Raw genomic sequence first — 20,261 nt, forward strand, 5'->3', positions numbered from 1 at the left:
AATTTTTTCTTAAAAGTTTTTCTTTTTTAAATTCGTGTCGAGTAATCATGTTAAGGAACTTGAAACAGAGAATGTATAGTTTAGCTTTTGACTTCTTGCTACCAAAGTGCATGTATAGTCATTTTATAATTTAGTTGGCTTTCTTTCTTAGTGGACCATAATTGTACAATTTAAAAGGAAAAGCCAACTAAGTAATAAAATATAAAAATAATATAACCTGTGAACTTTTATAAATGTGAAAAGGCGGCGTAAGCGTCCAAAACCAGATTCATTGCAAGCCGACCGTTTTGTATTCTCTTAACGCACATTATCAATACGTTAATTCCACTCCCTCTTTTTTGAAAGGTTGAGATTTGATCCTGTACTACTCTGAATAATTTTGTCATTTGTTATACTTTAGGCTTAAAATTTCCTTTAATATTAGAAAAATGTTATAAAATAAAAACTATAAAGTAAATATACGGAAGAAATATAGAGAGAGAGATATGATTTTATTGCTCATCCAATTCTCTACATATGGCCACTATTTATAGAGAAAAATATATGCTTAATGGCTAAGCTATCTAAGATAACATGGCTAAGTAACTTAATGGAATGGCTAAGCTATTTAAGATAACATGGCTAAGTAATCTTAATGGACAAACAAACTCATAACACTCCCCCTTGGATGTCCATTAATTAGATGATGTGCCTCGTTAAAACCTTATTAGGAAAAACCCTGTGGGAAAAAACCTTAATGAAGGAAAAAGAGTACACATATCTAGTAATACGCTTTAAGAGCTGCCTCATTAAAAACCTTTCCAAGAAAACCCAATGGGACAAAACTTGGTTAAGGAAAAAAGAGTACAACGCGTATTTCACTCCCCCTGACGAAGACCAAGATTCAGATGTCGGAGCCTTCGCATTCCAATCTGAAATATCATCTTCTCAAGAGTTGAAGTTGGCAAAGATTTGGTGAACAAATCTGCAGGATTGTCACTTGAACGGATTTGTTGCACATCAATATCACCATTCTTCTGGAGATCATGTGTGAAAAATAACTTTGGTGAAATGTGTTTCGTTCTATCTCCTTTTATGAAACCTCCTTTTAATTGAGCTATGCATGCAGCATTATCTTCATATAATACTGTGGGTATTTTTGTATCACACTTCAAGCCACATCTTTCTCTGATGAAATGTATCACTGATCTCAACCACACACATTCTCTACTTACTTCTTGAATAGCGATTATCTCAGCATGATTTGAAGAAGTAGCAACAATGGGCTGCTTTGTCGATTGCCATGATATAGCAGTACCTCCGCATGTAAACAGATAGCCCGTTTGAGATCGAGCTTTATGTGGATCAGATAAATAACATGCATCGGCATAACCAACTAGATCTGTACTGCTATTATTAGCATAAAACAGACCCATATCGCTAGTTCCTTTCAGATATCGCAATATATGCTTAATCCCGTTCCAATGCCTCTGTGTAGGAGAAGAGCTATATCTTGCTAGCAAATTAACAGAAAACGCTATGTCAGGTCTTGTAGCATTAGCAAGATACATAAGTGCACCTATTACACTAAGATATGGTACTTCAGGACCAAGTAGCTCTTCGTTTTCTTCCTGAGGTCGGAACGGATCTTTGCTCACTTCAACTGAGCGAACAACCATAGGAGTACTTAAAGGATGTGCATTGTCCATGTAAAACCGTTTTAAAACTTTCTCAGTATAGGCAGATTGATGGATAAAGATCCCTTTGGCGAAATGTTCAATTTGCAGACCAAGACAGAGTTTGTCTTTCCGAGATCTTTTATCTCAAATTCTTCCTTCAAATATTCAATCGCCTTTTGGAGCTCTTCTGGAGTTCCAATGAGATTTATGTCATCAACATAAACAACAAGTATAATGAACCCTGATTTTGTTTTCTTAATAAAAACACATGGACAAATGACATCATTTATATATCCTTCATTTATTAAGTACTCACTTAGGCGATTATACCACATGCGCCCTGATTGTTTTAAACCATATAATGATCTTTGTAATTTGATTGAATACATTTCCCGAGACTTTAAATCAAATGCTTCAGGCATTTTATATCCTTCAGGAATTTTCATATAAATTTCATTATCAAGCGAGCCATAAAGATAAGTTGTAACCACATCCATTAGATGTATTTCAAGGGTTTCATAGACAGCTAAACCGATGAGGTATCGAAATGTTATAGCATCCATAACTGGTGAATACGTTTCTTCATAGTCGACGCCGAGTTTTTGAGAGAATCCTTGTGCAATAAGGCGTGCTTTGTATCGCACAATTTCATTTCTCTCATTTCTTTTCCGTACAAAGACCCATTTGTGGCCAACTGGTTTTACACCATTAGGCGTTTGGACTATAGGTCCAAAAACCTCACGTTTAGCAAGTGAATTCAATTCTGATTGAATTGCTTCTTGCCATTTTGGCCAATCATATCTTCGTCGCCATTCTTCGACAGATTGAGGTTCCTGATCCTTACTGCCTTTCATAATATTTAGTGCAACATTATATGCAAAAACACTATTCACCACAATTTTTGAACAATTCAAGTTGCCCTCATCACCAGTAAAACTTAATGATAGTTCTTTACTCACTGGAGTCTCGGGTTTGCTGATTTCTTCAGGAATATTAGGATTAATCAGATCTTGAATCTCTTCATGAGATCCTTTCATAGTGTCATTCTGATCACTGTTTGTATTTCTTTTTCTAGGATTTTTATCCTTAGAGCCCAATGGCCTACCACACTTCAGGCGTGGATGAGATTCAGAGGCTATGACACTAGTAGATTGTCCCTTTGGAACATCAATTCGAATAGGCACATTCTCTGCAGGGATATGCGACTTAGTTATTCTTTTCAAATCAGTAAATCCGTCTGACATTTAATTTGCTATTTTCTGCAAGTGGATGATCTTCTGGATCTCCTGCTCACATATAGGGGCACGTGGATCAAAATGAGATAGTGATGGAACTCTCCAAGCAATTTCTCTTTTGATTTCTTTTCTCTCTCCCCCTAATTGTGGAAAATTTGTTTCATCAAATCAACAATCTGCAAATCGGGCAGTGAATAAATCTCCCGTCAATGGCTCAAGATAGCGAATAATGAAGGGTGATTCAAACCCAATATATATCCCTAACCTTCTTTGGGGGCCCATCTTAGTGCGCTGTGGTGGTGCTATATGCACATATATAGCACAGCCAAAGATTCGGAGATGAGCAATATTTGGTTCATGACCAAATACTAATTGTGACGGGCAGTATTTATTATAATGAGTCGGTTTGAGACGAATAAGAGATGCTGCATGTAAGATAGCATGACCCCAGACGGTTGTAGGCAACCATGTTTTCATAAGTAATGGTCTTGCTATCAATTGCAAACGCTTAATAAATGACTCAACAAGGCCATTTTGGGTATGAACATGTGCTACAGGATGTTCAACCTTTATCCCAACTGATAAACAATAATCATCAAAAGCTTGGGATGTAAATTCTCCAGCATTATCAAGACGTATAGCCTTTATAGGATAATCTGGGAACTGTAGCGTATTATTTGTGCCAATAATTTCGCAAACGCCAGGTTGCGAGACGATATGAGGCACACATGAGACCATCTCGAAGACGCATCTATTAGAACCATAAAATATCTGAATGACCCACAAGATGGGTGAATAGGTCCACATATATCCCCATGTATACACTCTAGAAAAACAGGGGATTCAACGTCAACTTTCATTGGTGATGGCCTGGTTATCAATTTGCCCTGATGACAAGCGACACATGAAAATTCACTACTTTCAAGAATCTTCAGGTTCTTAAGTGGATGCTCTTTTGAATTTTCAATAATTCGTCTCATCATTATTGATCCAGGATGACCCATTCGGTCATGACAAAGCACAAAAGTTCATGAATCGTTAAACTTCTGGTTTACGATTGAGTGCGCTTCAATTGTACTAATTTCTGCATAGTACATGTTATGTCCCGTGTTTTCGTATAATTGGAAATCGTGAAATAATTACGACTTGTGGATTATAAGGACATATTTTGATTTTAGTGAATGTGACTGTGTTGGTTATGGAATCATTAATGTCAAGACCTCGGGGAAGGCCGAGGATAAATTTGGAATTTCGGAAACTAGTTTCGGGAATTACAAAACGGGACTTTTCAAGTATTGGGCCAAAGAAATTATAACTCAAATGAAGCCCAAAAAATTGGAGGGGGCCGCCCATAGTAAGTGGCCCAAGCCCACTTTTAAAGTAGCACATGACCCCTAAATGGATATATATGTGATTTACCTAATAATTATCAAGAAAATTAGAGCAAAAATCAAGAACACCCCACAAAGGGCTTTCGGCCGTAGCTAGTGAAGGAGAGAAAAAGAAATTCCCAAGTTCTATTGTTGATCCAAAAATCCAAAGTTTTCACATATTTGTGAAGTACTCAAGGCCCTCTTCAACGGGGTATAATTAGTTTGGCGCAAGAACGACGTTTACGACAAGTCGGGTTTTCAAGAAAAGGTAAGAATTTTGCCCCTTTAATGTTATAGAATTGATGTGAATATGTTAAGGATTGGAAATAGAGGGAAATCCCGTAATTTTGATATAAATAGAAAGCCGTGGGTGTGTGTGTATAGTGTGTATTGGCCGTGAGCCATAGAGAGGAAAATTGATGTGAATTGATCTTGGTTAAGTTGGTATAATGTGTTGTTGTGACCCTTATGTCGTAAATGATTAATTGATGAATGAAATTGGCGTTGAAAAATGATTTTGGATATTATCGGAAAGCGTATACCCTTGGTATCACTATGTATATCATTGTATATTTTGGGTGCTAGAGACTTTAGATGTGAAGTTATTATGATGTTAATGAATTCGGAATGAAACGACGTGAATTAGAATGTTCGTCGTGAATTTTAATATTTTAAAGAATTCTGGAAAATAATGGATTTTGGTGTAATTTCGTGTATGGCTTGGATTGTAGTTAGGATGTGATTGTATAAGTTTGAATGTGGAAATGAATACAATTATGTAGATTTAGAATTGGAGTTTTGAAAGTTTGAATGAAAGTTTCCAACTTAGATAACAAAGTAGAACTTTGAAGCTAGAATGGTTTGATTGTTGGTTGTGTTGTTTGTCGACGTGTGGGCTGTTGTGGTTGATGTATTTTGAGCCGAGCTAAGCCTCGGGGATGTTAGATTTATAGGGGAAATGCTGCCGAAATTTCGGTAGGCAAAATTTGAGTTAAAGGCATTTTTAAGCCTAAGAATCTCAATTGGTAACTTTGACCATTTGCAGATTTTTTACGAAACGGGACTGGACTTTTGGAAAAGCATACGACGTCTATGAGGTATGTAAAGCTTCCACTCCTTCATTTGGCATATTCTAGTATGTTAGTCGAATATGAGACTTTCCGGAGCATTTCTGTTCCTCGAAACCCGATCCACAGAAAAGTTACTATTCATTCAATTCAATTGAAGCCTAAGGGCTCTGTTTTGGCTAGAATGCCACCATTCGTCCGAAACCTATCGAAATGTGGTCGGGTAACCTAGAAATGATTATGTATGACCCCTGGCATATAAATGTTCGTAAGAATATGTTCTCCACCTCACTTTGACTCGAGGTGGGCCCGCTAACCCCGAGACGCCCTATTTGTCTTATTGGGCTGTCCTTTTGAATAACGTTTGGAATGGCACCTTCAATGTTGGAATTCCCGTCTACGGGATGTGTTTCGACAATTTCGATATGTTAAGCTACGTTCTGAGCTACACATGTTATTTTGGAAAAGTATTGATAAATGAAACTTTATATCGGCTAAGTATCCGATTATTTTGTACTATGAAATAACTTATGAGACTCCTAAGTTTTGAAAGGCTATTTTGAAATATGGATTGCATTTGTTTGCTCACGACTCCGCTCGTGCCTTATGATGACTTCGTTCACCGGTTCCCGGGCCGGTTTTGATTCGTGCGCCTTATGATAATTCGGTCGTATGCTGTGTTACGGTTCCCGAGGCTTCGCCATAGGGCCGGGTTCCGTTTGGAGTATGCTGTGATATGGCTCGTGATGCGATACGCTCACCTATGATAATGCTTGTGCTCGGGGATGTACGGAGATTTGAAACCTTCTGGTGTTATGCTGTGTGTGGCGCCAGCGTCGGGGTGGCGACCACGTTCCTAAGCGTTTGCATGATTCATTGCATTATGTATACGTATATGATTTCGATATAGATTTTGATCTACCCATTTGTACTCCACTTTGACATTTGATTTGCTTTCGGTTTTGATCCATATTTCTGTACTCCGTGCTTTACATACTCAGTACATATTTCGTACTGACCCCCTTTCTTCGGGGGCTGCGTTTTATGCCCGCAGGTGCAGATATCGGTGATCCTCCGCAGTAGGCTTCACTTCTTGCTATTCCGGAGTACTCCTACTTGATCCGGAGTCCACTTTTGGTACAGACTCTTTTTGCTTTGTATATATTCGGTATATTTGACTATTTGGGTACGGCGGGGCCCTGTCTCGCCATATGTCTTTGTTCTGAGTTCGTAGAGGCCTGTAGTCATATATGTGGGGCGAGGGTCCTATGTATGTTTGTCTGATTCCGTTTTCTGGTCTTAAGGCGGTCTGTTTGTTATGCTGGCCCCAAATGGCCCTTATGCTTATATTTGCACTTTTGACCGGCGATGTCCATTTCGCCGCTCAGTTTGTATTGGATATGATATTTTGATTTGGCACGACCGCTTAAGACATATTTGATATCAATTATGTTCGATATGATTTCGAAAAATTATGAAATAGGTTTGGATTTGAAAATGAATGTGTGATTCGGTCTGGGTACCCAGGTAGGGTGCCAGTCGCGGCCCACGGGGCTGGGACGTGACAGTACAGGCCAGAAGACAAAGTTGGTAATTTCTCCAAAACATATTTCTGGCCAGAGACATTCTTTGTAATAATAAGATATTCATCATTTGTTTCATTTAATGTCTCGACGTGATACCCATTACGGCGGATATCTTTGAAACTCAACAAGTTTCTTGGGGATCTAGAAGAGAATAATGCATCTTCTATAACAAGTTTCGTCCCCTTAGGTAGTAATATAGTAGCTCTTCCGGAGCATTCAATTAATTTCGAATTGCCAGAAATTGTATTAATATTCCCCCTTTTTCTACGCAAGTGAGAAAAATATTTCTCATCTTTGAATATGGCATGCGTTGTTCCACTATCAATCACACAAATATCTTTATGATTGGTCATTGATCCAAATAATATTTGAGGATTTTCCATATATTCTTCAAAACGAAAGAATAGACAAAGTAAACATTGAAGTAGATATTATGATTAGACAAAGTGTTACACACACTTTATTACATATATTACTATTAAACAAAGCATTACACACACTTTATTTACATAACTATGGAAACATAACCACATTAGCTAATACAAACGACATGTATGAAATATCTAAGTTATTACAGATCCATCACCGACCAGATGATCTATTTTTCCTTCAGGTAGTTCAAAGAAATCTGCCGCATCTAGATGCATGGGCTCAACATTATCTTCAGAAATAAAATTTGCTTCGGCATCCTTTTCTGCCTTTTTGAGGGAGGCTTGATACAGCTCAACTAGGTGCTTTGGCGTACGACAGGTATGTGACCAGTGCCTTTTCCTCCACATCGGAAGCATTTATTTTCTGAATTTTTCTTTTGCACAGCTTCATGTTTTTCATCCTTCCTTTTACACTGCTGGTAGTGAAAGGTATTATTTGGTGCAAGACGAGAATCATGATTAAAATTCCTTCCTCGACCTCGACCATGACCACGACTGGGGCCACGACCTCTTCCACGCCTAGCATGGCGAAAATTTACCTCATTCACTTCAGGGAATGGGGCAGTATTAGTGGGTCGGCTTTCATGATTTTTCATTAATAATTCATTATGTTGTTCAGCCACTAGAAGATGTGAGATTAGATCAGAATATTTCTTGAACTTCATCTCTCGGTATTGCTGCTGCAGGAGCATACTCGAGGCAGGAAAAGTGGAGAATGTTTTCTCCAGCATATCATGATCAGTGATATTTTCACCACATAATTTCAACTGAGAAATAATTTTAAACATTGCAGAATTATATGCCTTAACAGATTTAAAATCTTGTAGCCTTAAATGAAGCCAATCAAAACGTGCTTGTGGAAGTATGACCATCTTCAGGTGATCATATCTATCTCTCAGATCATTCCACAGCGTAAGAGGATCTTTAACCGTGAGATATTCCATTTTCAAATTCTCATCAAGATGATGGCGGAGGAATATCATTGCCTTGGCACGGTCTTGGTTTGATGCCTCGTTTTTATCTTTGATGGTGTCTGCCAGACCCATCGCATTAAGGTGAATCTCGGCATCAAGAATCCAAGACATATAGCTATTGCCGGATATATCTAAGGCTACAAATTCACGTTTAGAAAGATTTGCCATTAGTAAAGGGAAAAAAAATCAATACCTTCGAGACTTTTAAAGTATTTGCTCGAGATAACAGTGTCTCGTGCTGATAATGTGTTATAAAATAAAAACTATAAAGTAAATACACGGAAGAAATATATAGAGAGATATATGATTTTATTGCTCATCCAATTCTCTACATATGACCACTATTTATAGAGGAAAATATATGCTTAATGGCTAAGCCATCTAAGATAACATGGCTAAGTAACTTAATGGAATGGCTAAGCTATTTAAGATAACATGGCTAAGTAATCTTAATGGACAAACAAACTCATAACAAAAAAGTCTTTTTTCCCTTCGATCATTAGTGAAATTTCAACCTACCAAGGTAATTTTCAGTTATGATTAAAAGCAAATGGTAAATTTGGATAATTTTTCTTGATGTATTTTAACATGGTAAGTCCATCTATTTCACGTCGAACACTAAAAAACTAGCTAATTTACAGAGGTTGAAAGTTGTAATTGGCAGAAGGTTTAGCCTCCACTATTTGCTAGCGGAAGATAAAACCCCTGTGAATTGTAACTTTTAACCTCTGCAAAGTACCCATTTTTTTGTAGTGGAAGCAATATAATGACAAGAATAAATACAAAATAATTTGCTAATGACAAGGAAACGAAGTATAAACGGTGATAAAATTGAGCAATTTCTTGAGATAAATCTACTCCATCTATGTGGACCTCCAACTCCTACGTATATTATGTTTGGAACATTACCTTTAATAAAAGTATATTGACTAAAGGTATGACCTAATGATTAATAAAGTGAGTTGAAAATTATTAGTTTTTAAATTTAAATTTGAGGTAAAAAATGAGGGGATTTCGTCCTATTTGTCCAAGTCTTGACAGACATAGTTTGCTGAGTACCTGCGGTGGTGAAAGTTACCGTATAAACCATGAATTAGTTGAGATGCGCGTAAGCTGACCAGGATAGCACGATTATGAAAGAAAAAAAAAGAGAAGATAGAAACACTAGTTTATTGTTGAGGTTTAATATCTATAATTACTCATGACAAAATTATTTGAGATAATGGTCAAAAACACACTTGAAATATCATCTTTTGGTGAGTTTTCAATATGAACTATAAGGTGTTCGTGTTACCTATATGAATTATCACCAACTATTTATCAAACGCAGTTTTTGACCATTATGTAAAACTAAAATAGTACTCCACTAGATTCACGGACCAACATTTCTGTTTGGCATCTCCAACTCCAAAACTACACCATTACCCCACCTTGCTGGAAGTAGTCGGACAGTGTCAAGTGGTTGTGTTAGTCTTTGCAGGCATATAATGTAAGTTGGCAGTTTCTGCTTTTGGACAAACGTAAAATAAATGGGTAATATTTTTAAAGGGTAAAGGGTCAAACATTCCTTTATACTTTGGAAAAAGAGTTAAAAATATCTTTCATTATATAGTTGGGTCAAAAATATCGCTTCCGTCGTTAAAGTTTTTAAATATACCGTTGTCTTAACAGAAATACCCAACATAATCAGATTTTATTTTTAAATCCACTCTATTTAAATCCGACCCAACTAAATAAAAAACTCATATGCGACCAACTTGTTCTCGAGTCCTACATTTGGAGCCATTAGGCATAGGAGCGGGTAACCCATATGAGTTTTTTATTTAGTTAAGTCGAGTTTAAATGGAGCGGGTTTAAAAATGAAATCAAATTATGTTGGAAATTTCCGTTAAGACAGGGTATATTTGAAAACTTTAATGACCGGAGGGGTATTTCTGACCTAAATTTATAATCGAAGATATTTTTAGCCTTTTCACAAAGTGAAAGTATCTTTGATCCTCTTCCCATTTTTTAAAGGTTATATCCCACCCCGATACGGCGATTGCTTCCTCTTGTTTAAAGGTTAAAATTTGCTTTTGTAATGTTTGAAAGTGATTAATGTTGTCATATATTATACTTTGGGTTTAATATTACTTTTAACAGTAGGTAAAAATCTTTTTCTTTTTTTCCCTTAACCCATAACTGAGCTCTAGCTTAAAAATAACTTTTAGTCATAGTTAAAAATGGGTAAATAAATATTTTTTCTTGAATTATTTTGACACTTAAATCCTTTCATATCATGTCTAGTCTCTAATAACAACAAAGAATGAGCATACGAATGAACCTTAAAGCATAGCCGGCAATAAAATTGAGCAATTTCATGGGGTAAATCTCAGGGGCAGAGACAACCTTAAGGTTATGAGTTCAGCAGAATTCAGTAGATTTAGTTCAAATCTTGTATTTATATTAAAAAATTTATTCAATATATATAAATAAGCTATTCAAAATCCAATAAAGAAAAAAAATTTGATTCAGAATCCATAAATTAAAGATCCAACTTTATCTATAAATATATTTCCTCTATGTGGACCTCTAGCTCCTACAACTATAATGTTTGAAACATGTTTTATTGTTGAGGTTCAATGTTTACAAATATTCATGATCAAAATCATTTTTTCGTAAAAAACTAAAATAGTACTACTACATTCACGGACGAACATTTCTGTTTGGTATCTCCAACTCAACGTTCAACACTTGTCTCTGCCATTGCCCCACAATAAAAAGAAAAAGACAATTTGTTGCACAAAGGTCGCTATGCGTGAGATTTTGGGAAGGGACCGGACCATAAGGATCTGCAATTTTATCCAGTATTTCTGTAAAAAATTATTTTCACGGCTCAAACTCGTGATCTCCTCGTCATATGATAACAACTTTATCAGTTACTATAAATCGGTAACTTTTTTTATATGTATGTATATTACATGTTAATTTCTTTGGGCTTTTTTTGTCTATTTATTTTTTATGGTGAAATTTTTTACTCAAGCCACTGTTGGAGTTCAGCTCAGTGTCAAGTGTTAGTGTCAGAAGCGGAGCCAAAATTTAACGTTTGTGGGTTCAGAATTTTAGTTTTTAAAATTAATGGATTTTAAAGTAATAATTTAATTGTATATGCTCAATAAATATCTTAACACAAATATAAGTATTTGACTAAGAGCCCGTTTGGATTGACTTATAAGTTGCTTATAAGCTGTTTTCAGCTTTTTTGAGTGTTTGACTGACCAGCTTAAAGTCATTTTGTGTTTAAAATAAATTTAAAAAATTAATTGAGCCCGTTTAGCTTAGTTTATCTAAATCAGCTTATAAGCTTATAGCTTATAAGCTGTTTTTTTTAAGCCCATCCAAACAGACTCTAAAGCTAATGGTTCGAACTAACCCCACAAAATGAGCTAGCTCCGGCCCTGGTTAGTGTTGGTCCTTGGAGCAAATGATGTGAGTTGCAGTTTCTGCTTTTTGGACAAACGTAAAAAGCCATTAATGTTTAAAGTTTAAACACAAAAATGAGTAAAGTATTCAAGAACACGACACAACCACCTGCCTAATTTCAATACTAGGAGGAAAATGACATTCTTTTTCTCTGCATTTTCTCACTTACTCAGAACTCAAGCACCCCACCTGATATTTTGAGTTGTTCTTCTCATGTTGGTTTCTCACAGACTCATGAATGATTAATCATTAATCTCTTTAATGTGTAAAGTTACAATCTTGGCCTGTCTTTTTCCTTTGTAGTGTTCTATGTAAGTTGAATCTTTTTCATTTCTCAGTGAAATCTTTGATATTACTGTATACTTTTTTTTAAAGTTATTCATGCCATATTGTGGATTTGTGATGTAGCTCTTTAGTCTTTTTTGCTTAATGTGAGGTGGGGTTACTCTCACTCTCACTCTCCTCTCTTAGTTTACCAATCTACTACTTGTGGTGTAATCAGAGGCGAGCTAGGATTTAAAGTTTATGGAAAGACATTCTTTTTCTCTGCTCAGTCTGCATTTTCTCACTCACTCACTGCCTCATAGAACTCAAACACCCTAACCTGGTTTTTTTGGGTTGTTCTTCTCATGTTTTCTCTCACAGGTTCATGAATGATTAATCACTAATCCATTTGCTGTGTAAAGGTACCATCTTTATCTGCCTTTTTTCCACATTTATTTGATTTTCAGGTGTAGTGTTCTATGTAAGTTGATTTTTTTTCATTTTCTCAGTGAAAATCTTGATTTTTAGTTATTACTTCATGTCACATTGTGAAATTGTGATGTAACTATTTAGTCTTTTTTGCTTAATGTGAGCTGGGGTTACTCTCATTCTCCTCTGTTAGTTTGTCAATCTGCTACATGTGGTCTTCACTCTCTATACCATTATGTTGTTACAGTTTTGTTTTTTGTGGTGACAAAGTCTTTTACAGTTGAGGATATCTGGTTTTCCTTATAATTTTTGTTTGCTCTTCTTGTCTTGGATTTATTTTCTTATCCTGCAACCAAAAAATATTTGTTCCTTAAAGAGGTTATATTATTTATACATATCAAATAAATTTTTTGTTTACTGTGTTTTGGATATATTATTTATACATATCAAATAAATTTTTTAACACAAATACACGGTTTCACCTAAAACTGCTGGTTCTGCCGAATCCGTAGCTAAATCACTTGGCTCCGTCTCTGAATGGAAACTCCGTTGAGAAAGAGACATGGACATGGAGCATGCGCAATCATAATGACTCTGAACGAATAACTCGGGTTTCTAAACATATGAAATCATTTAATTCTGGAAGTTCTACTAACTTGAGAATGCTACTTAGTTGCAAGATAGCATTTATTGTTGCTCCCAAAAGTAGATTGAATTGTTGGAAAAAAGATAGAATCAAGTGAATTTAAGGTCTTTTATACAACTTGAAGAGGTGTTTATTTATTATGTGCAGGCTCATATCATCCAATTGAAGACCATTAATCATGGTTTTGGGATTGAACACTAGAACTAGGAATAGCCCCTCGGTTCAAGTCGATTATCTAATCCATATTAAGGAAATTAAACCTTGGCCACCCTCGCAGTCACTGAGTACACCCCGTGCTGTTCTTATCGAATGTCAACATGGTGATAAGCACTCTGGATCTACTAATCAAGTCGTGCCATCATTTGGAAGAATTGAATTCAATGAGTCTTTTAGACTTCCCGTGATACTACTAAGGGAAACTTCCGTTAAAGGCGGAGATGGTGACACCTTCCAAAAGAATTGTGTCGAATTCCACTTGTATGAACCCCGACGTGATAAGACTGTGAAAGGTCAACATTTAGGCACTGCAATTATTGACTTGGCGGATTATGGTGTTGTTAGAGAGAGTTTGAGAATATGTCCCCCGATTAACTGCAAGCGAACCTACAGGAACTCCGCACAACCGCTTCTTTTCCTGAAAATTCAGGTAGGTGAGAGGAGTCGCATGAGGCCATCATTGAGGGACAGCTTAAAAAGAGAAGCATCAATGGACCGAAATGGTTCTCTTTCTAGATTACTGAGTAAAGAATATGAAGAGGAAGCTGAGTTTGCTTCGTACACTGATGATGATGTTTCCTCGCACTTATCATTGACTGTTTCTTCTTCAGCTAACGGATCAAACTATGGATCGCCACCTCAAGGAGAGGTATAATTCTTACTTTTCTATCAATATATTCTTCTGTGGAATTACTTATTATATCTGAATGTTATTCTTCCTTTATGTTGCTTCCAAAACGCATGCACAGGACATTTTGCAGCAATTTCGCATTCAATACATACTATGTATAGAAGATGAAATGTCCACTGCCGTAGCATGTGTCTTAAAATGAATGCACTCTGTACAAGTTTACATCATTTTAACATGATTGGTGGTTGTAGTAAATTGTTTTTCCAATGTTATGAAAATCTCAGCTAGTTTGATACCCAGCTGGCACGTATTGCAGGATAGATCTGAGGGAGCAAAAAGTAGCCCTGGACAAGATGAAAATGTCCAAGATGACAAGAAAAGGCTTGTGGATATTGACGAAAAGCAAGGGACAATATCTCCTTCTAGATTGCATGGAAGTTTGTCACACTCGTCAACTGATTTATCTTCTGATCTGGCTTGGATCTCAAAGAAAATTGGTAGTTCTAGTAGCATTCCCCAGTATTCAACAACTAATGTGAGTGATATAACCGAGGACACTCAGAATACCTGCATGATAATAAATCATGACAAACAAGTACGATGTGTGGAACAAATAGCGGCCAGTGGTGAAACTGGTAGTGAAATATCCAGTTGGCAGAGCTGTGAGGAAGGCTTGATCGATGCTCATCCAGCTGACATAGGCTGTCCAATTCCGAATATCACAGATGAGAATAGTAAATTTGTGAACACGGATAGTAATTTCTCCGACAGTGAAATTGAAGAGCACACTACAAATCCATCTCTAAATGGACTGTGTGATGATGCAAGAACTGCGGTTCCCCAAAATGGTTCTGTTGAAGGTGAAAACAGTAAGAATCATCCGGAAAACGGACAACATTGTCGTCCTCATAATGGAGAGCGACACCAGGAGAATGAACAAGGAAAAGAAACTTTGGAAAATGAAGGACAATGCAAAAAGGATGAGTCAGGCAGTTGCTATTCTGAAGAGGATACTATAAAACACGACTTGAAGGAAACTGATGAAATTTCTGCTTACAGGGAAAGCTCTGAAGCAAATTGTAGTACTCCGCATAACGAGATATTAAAGCATGTAATGTCAGTCAGGTCATCGCCAGAATCAAATATTGATGGATCGGTCGGGAGTTATCAGCTTCTAGTGAAAGATACTCCAAAAGGTGCAAGAGGTTTTTCAAGCAGTGAAAGGAAAGATCAAAAAGTGAGTCCTAGGGATACAACAAACATTCTTTTGGAAAGCAAAATCCATAAGCTGGAGCAAAGAGTAAAGATGCTTGAAGGAGAACTGAGAGAAACTGCTGCTATTGAAGTTGGCCTTTACTCAGTTGTTGCAGAGCATGGATGTTCCACAAATAAAGTCCATGCTCCGGCTAGACGCCTGTCTAGGTTCTATGCCTGTAAGGAAAATTCTGTATTGAAAAGGGGAAGTGCTGCTAAAAGTGCTATATCCGGAATATATTTGGTTGCAAAGGCATGTGGAAATGATGTTGCTAGGTACTTTTCAGCTCTCACTTTCTGGTGTGCTATCTGCACTCGGACAAGCAGTTGTAGTTTTTATCTCCATGTGTGCAATGATACCTAGGTGCCTGTAGAGTCGTTTCATTTATTAGTTTGCTTTCTTCTTAGGGTACCAAATTGTTCAATTTAAAAGGATTTTGATTTGAAAACCAAGCAGCAACCACATGGACAATAACAACAACAACATACCTAGTGTGATCCCATAAGTGGGGTCTGGGGATGGTGGGGTGCACACATACCTTAACCCTACCTTTGTGTGGGGTAGAGACGTTGTTTCCAATAGACCCTTGGTTCGAGAAACATGCTTTCCGAAACAGGTTTAAAACTCAAGAGTAAAAAAAGCTATGATGAAAAGATTGAAGAAAAGAGAAATATTGACAGCAAAACATAACCAAAGTAAAAGAAACTACAGTAGTATTTTCCAAAAAAAAAGAAAGAAAGTACAGTAATAATAAAATTGAAGAATAAGATAATGATAGAATAGTGATAATAATACTGGTAAAGAGAAGAGGTAGCAGATAAGGTGCTCTAAACTAGAACCATGCTCTCCCACAAAAAAGAGAAATCGCTTGACTGTCTACTAACCTTCTACCCTAATGGACGCTATCCAAAATTCTTAATTACAATAGTCTTCAGCAATATTGACATGTAATGCCTTATCTCTGAGACCTAATTCAACTGGATGAATCTCTAGGTATTGATCCATCAAAGAACAGATGTTAACTTCTCTCAGTTTAAGGTTTTAATGCATGCACGAGACAGTTATCCGCTTTCTTTATACATATTCACTTATTTTGTCTGACCTACAGGTTAACTTTCTGGCTATCGAATTCAGTGGTGCTGAGAGCAACTATAACCAAATTCCATGAGCAACAGCAATTACCTCCTTCTGCTGAAACTATGCCTGAAAAAGCTGTTGTCAAGGACAAGAAGAAGAAATTCTCTCCACTTAAGTGGGAGTCTTACTCCAACAATGATGTCAGCGATGACGTTTGTGAGAGTTTAGGCAATTGGGAGGACCCTGTTACATTTATAAGAGCACTTGAGAAAATAGAGGCTTGGATATTCTCCCGCATCATCGAATCTATTTGGTGGCAGGTCCCTACTTGAATCTTAAAGATGTCATTTTATTGATTTTGAACCTGAAGAATCGCTACCAATCCACTAACTCAACTTTTGTTTTATTCATTTTTTAAATTTTTCCAGACTCTCATTCCACATATGCAGTCTGGTGCTGCAACAGCAATCTGTAATGGCATGTCCGAGATAAACAGTGCTCGCAGTAGGACGTCTAAATCAGTTGCTGAAGAGCATGGAAATATTTCTTTGGATCTTTGGAAGAAGGCCTTGAAAGATGCCCTTGAAAGGATTTGCCCTGTTAGAGCTGGAGGACATGAGTGTGGCTGTTTGCATTTGCTCTCTAAATTGGTATGGTCTGACCACCTTTCCTTCCATATTAGACAAGCTCTAATTTCTGTCAAAATAACATGTGATATCTGTCTTTGTAGTACTTCTCAGCTATGTTGCTCGGACTCTTCAAAAATGCCGACGGGTGTGTGTCAGATCCTCCCAAAATAGTGCATATTTTGGAGGATCCGACATGGGTGCGACGACATTTTGGAGAGTCCGAGCAACATAGCTTCTCAGTCAAATTTGTCAACTAATTATAATAGCTAGTTATATACTTCCTCTGTCCCAATTTATGTGAAGGTGTTTGACTGGGCATGGAAGTTAAGAATGATGAAAGGAAGATTTTTTAAACTCGTGGTCCAAACAAGCCATAGATATTTTTATTTTTTTGGCTGTAAAAATCATTTCATTAAGGGTAAACTATGAAGTTTAAAGTTCAATTGTTACTAATTATAGAAAGGTGTCATTCCTTTTGGGACTGACTGAAAAGGAAAGAGTGTCACAGAAAATTGGGACAGAGGGATAATATGGTAAGAAAGACCGCCAAGCAGAAGTTACTTCCACTAGAGGTGTTCTTTGTATTGGGAAAGGTAGTTTTGGTTATGTTTTAATACCAGCATCTCCTGCATACCCCAAGTTTTTCTTTCTTTCAATGGGTTTAATGTGGGTTAAACTGTGATGGTCTAGATCTTGGTTCATCTTACTGCTAATAAATGTTCCTGGAAACCAGATAATGGAACAATGTGTGGCTAGATTGGATGTAGCTATATTCAATGCTATCCTTCGAGAGTCTGCTGATGAGATGCCTTCTGATCCTATATCAGATCCCATCAGTGATGCTGAGGTGCTTCCCATTCCAGCTGGAAAAGCAAGCTTCGGGGCAGGTGCACAACTGAAAAATGCGGTGAGAGTCATGGTTGAACTTTTCCAATTCAGCAAACTCTAGATTAGTATTTATCCTTTGAAAGATATATATGATGTTTCTGTTACGTGGATTACAGATAGGGAACTGGTCCAGATGGCTCACTGACCTTGTTGGCAGCGGTGATGCCAACTTAGTAGACGATGAAAATAGAGTAGATAGTGAAGATGATGGGAGTGAATATGATTCCTCTTCCGAGTTTTTCTATCTCCTTAACGCACTGAGTGATCTTATGCTGCTTCCAAAGGATATGCTGTTAAGTAGGACAATAAGAAAAGAGGTTTGTATTTTCTATTTTGCATTCCGAGTGTCCGTATTTTCTTTCTCCTTATCTATGGTGCTACTTGAACATTACTCTTCAGGTCTGTCCCACATTTGGTCCGGTCATAATAAGAAGGGTTCTTAATTTTTTTGTCCCGGATGAGTTTTGCCCCGATCCAATACCTGAAGTTGTACTTGAAGCTCTTAACTCTGAGGTAAGCTCATCCAATCTCTTTGACTTTGTTCATTTTGCCATGCTTAGTTTAAGCTCTTCTTTTAGAGTATCTTTTTGTTCATTTTGCTATGGTTAGGATCCTTTTGATGGTGAAGAAGATTTTGTCATGAGCTACCCATGCACAGCAGCTACTATAGCATATAAGCCACCTTCAGCAGCTTCAGTTGATGGTCTATTAGGTGACGTTAGTCGCCATTCTAAGCTGAGACGAAGCGGATCTTCAGTGCTCAAGAAGTCATACACAAGCGATGATGAACTCGACCAACTGGATTTGAACTTTATCATTTCTGAGGGCATTGCAACTTCACCTCTTGTAAAATCCAGTAGGATATCAGAAGCTAGCGGAAATGGAAATGCTGTTAGGTATCAACTCCTTCGGGAGGTTTGGATAAACAGAGAATAATATGATTTTGATCTGTACATGTTCCTTAATGAATGAACCTAATAAAATGAAAAAGAATCTGTGCCTTCTTTACTTCTGTGAATACTAGTTGCTGGAGTCTGTGCTAAGCCCGGGCCCAAACTCAAAATATGCTATTTGGACTGGTCTTTAGTCTTGAATTTTGCCTCTACTACTCATTTAATGAAAATTTGTGGGTCAAAGTACCCTTATTCGCTGGTCTACGAAACCAGAGATTCTGGGTTCGATCTCCAACAGAGTTGAAAAAGAATTTGCAAGGCAAAGTTTCGAGCAAGTTACATAAAAACTTTGCCTTGTCCGGCGTAAGTTCTATAGAAATGAATTTATCCAGCACAAGTGTTGTAGTAACTAATTCGCTAGACATAAGTTTATAGAGCTTTGCCTTGTCCGGCATAAGTTTTGTAGAAATAAAGTTATGCCGGATAGCTTAAATCTTACAGAACTTATGCCGGACAAGGCAAAGTTTCTATCTAACATTTAAAAAATTCGTTAGATTATGACATAGGTTAACATTGAGCAAACATGTGTGTTGAATAATAAATAGTATCCTAAAGAAATGCAAAATAAATACATTTTGAGTTATTTCTTGAAATAGTTTTGGTCATAAAGATAGATTAAGAGCCCGTTTGGATTGGCTTATAAGTTGGCTTATAAGCTGTTTTAAGCTTTTTTGAGTGTTTGGCTGACCAGCTTAAAGTCATTTTATGCTTAAAATAAGCTCAAAAAAATAATTGGACTCATTTAACTTAGTTTATCTAAAGCAGCTTATAAGCCAAAAAAAATAAGTTGGATTACCCCAACTTATTTTTTTCAGCTTATAAGCTGCAAACAGCTTTAAGCTATAAGCCAATCCAAACGGGCTCTAAGTCATTTCACTGTGGGTAGGAGTATATTAGTTCATAAATATAACACTTATATTATCTTAGATATATTATCCTATCTCTTGCTCTATTTTTTTAAAGGAGAGCTACACAAAACGTCATTGCATCTGGCCAATGTGACAAATATACGATGAAAAGGCTTGAATCCTTCTTAGAGTATGGCTGCAACTTTAAAAAATAAAAAACAAATGGTATGTGAAAATGTAGAACTTATGGAGATATGTACAAATGGTATGTGAAAATGTAGAACTTATGGAGATTGGGCAAAAAATATGTGCATGTAGTTGAATAATAAGTGGGACCCTTAGCAAACTTTTGGAAAGAATTCAAGAACATTTATCAATTGTTTGTTCTCCTCTAACACCACCTTTGTTGCATTTGGAGTATAATTGCCATCAAACTTTAAAAAATTTACCAAAATACATAGTACATGGTAGCTATGCAAATAAAGGTCGAAATAAGGGCAAAAATGAAAGTTCTAAAGATGTGAGGACTACAAAACTCTTGGATATTCACTTATATATAGTTATAAAATGTTTGCAAACCTTCTCAAAAGAAAAAAAAATGTTTGCAGCTACGGCGACTGCTGTATTCCTTCTCATTTT

General features: G+C 36.7%; 1 protein-coding gene across 4 annotated transcripts; it reads left to right on the top strand.

The window, feature by feature from the left end:
* The first annotated feature begins 11,738 nt into the window (after positions 1–11,738).
* Positions 11,739–18,829, top strand: LOC132617477 (uncharacterized). Of its 4 annotated transcripts, none has more exons than XM_060332477.1 (10): positions 11,739–11,792; positions 12,432–12,472; positions 13,273–13,990; positions 14,289–15,502; positions 16,336–16,624; positions 16,733–16,954; positions 17,667–17,840; positions 17,938–18,138; positions 18,221–18,334; positions 18,431–18,829. In XM_060332477.1, exons 3-10 carry the CDS (start codon positions 13,304–13,306, stop codon positions 18,755–18,757), a joined length of 3,228 nt encoding a protein of 1,075 aa, XP_060188460.1. In that variant the 5' UTR covers positions 11,739–11,792; positions 12,432–12,472; positions 13,273–13,303; the 3' UTR covers positions 18,758–18,829. The 4 variants fall into 4 exon arrangements, with proteins under 4 accessions (XP_060188460.1, XP_060188459.1, XP_060188462.1 ...); XM_060332476.1 differs by lacking the exon at positions 11,739–11,792 and adding an exon at positions 11,806–12,097; XM_060332479.1 differs by lacking the exons at positions 11,739–11,792; positions 12,432–12,472 and adding an exon at positions 11,806–12,097.
* Positions 18,830–20,261: the final 1,432 nt, after the last annotated feature.

Source organism: Lycium barbarum, chromosome 11 (genome assembly GCF_019175385.1).
Source record: "Lycium barbarum isolate Lr01 chromosome 11, ASM1917538v2, whole genome shotgun sequence".
NCBI lineage: Eukaryota > Viridiplantae > Streptophyta > Magnoliopsida > Solanales > Solanaceae > Lycium > Lycium barbarum.

Coding starts and splice junctions, on each gene's coding strand:
- LOC132617477 (XM_060332477.1), top strand. CDS start 13,304: ATGGTTTTGGGATTGAACACTAGAACTAGGAATAGCCCCTCGGTTCAA. Junction 16,625..16,732: donor TCGAATCTATTTGGTGGCAG/GTCCCTACTTGA, acceptor AAATTTTTCCAG/ACTCTCATTCCACATATGCA. Junction 18,139..18,220: donor GTAGGACAATAAGAAAAGAG/GTTTGTATTTTC, acceptor ATTACTCTTCAG/GTCTGTCCCACATTTGGTCC.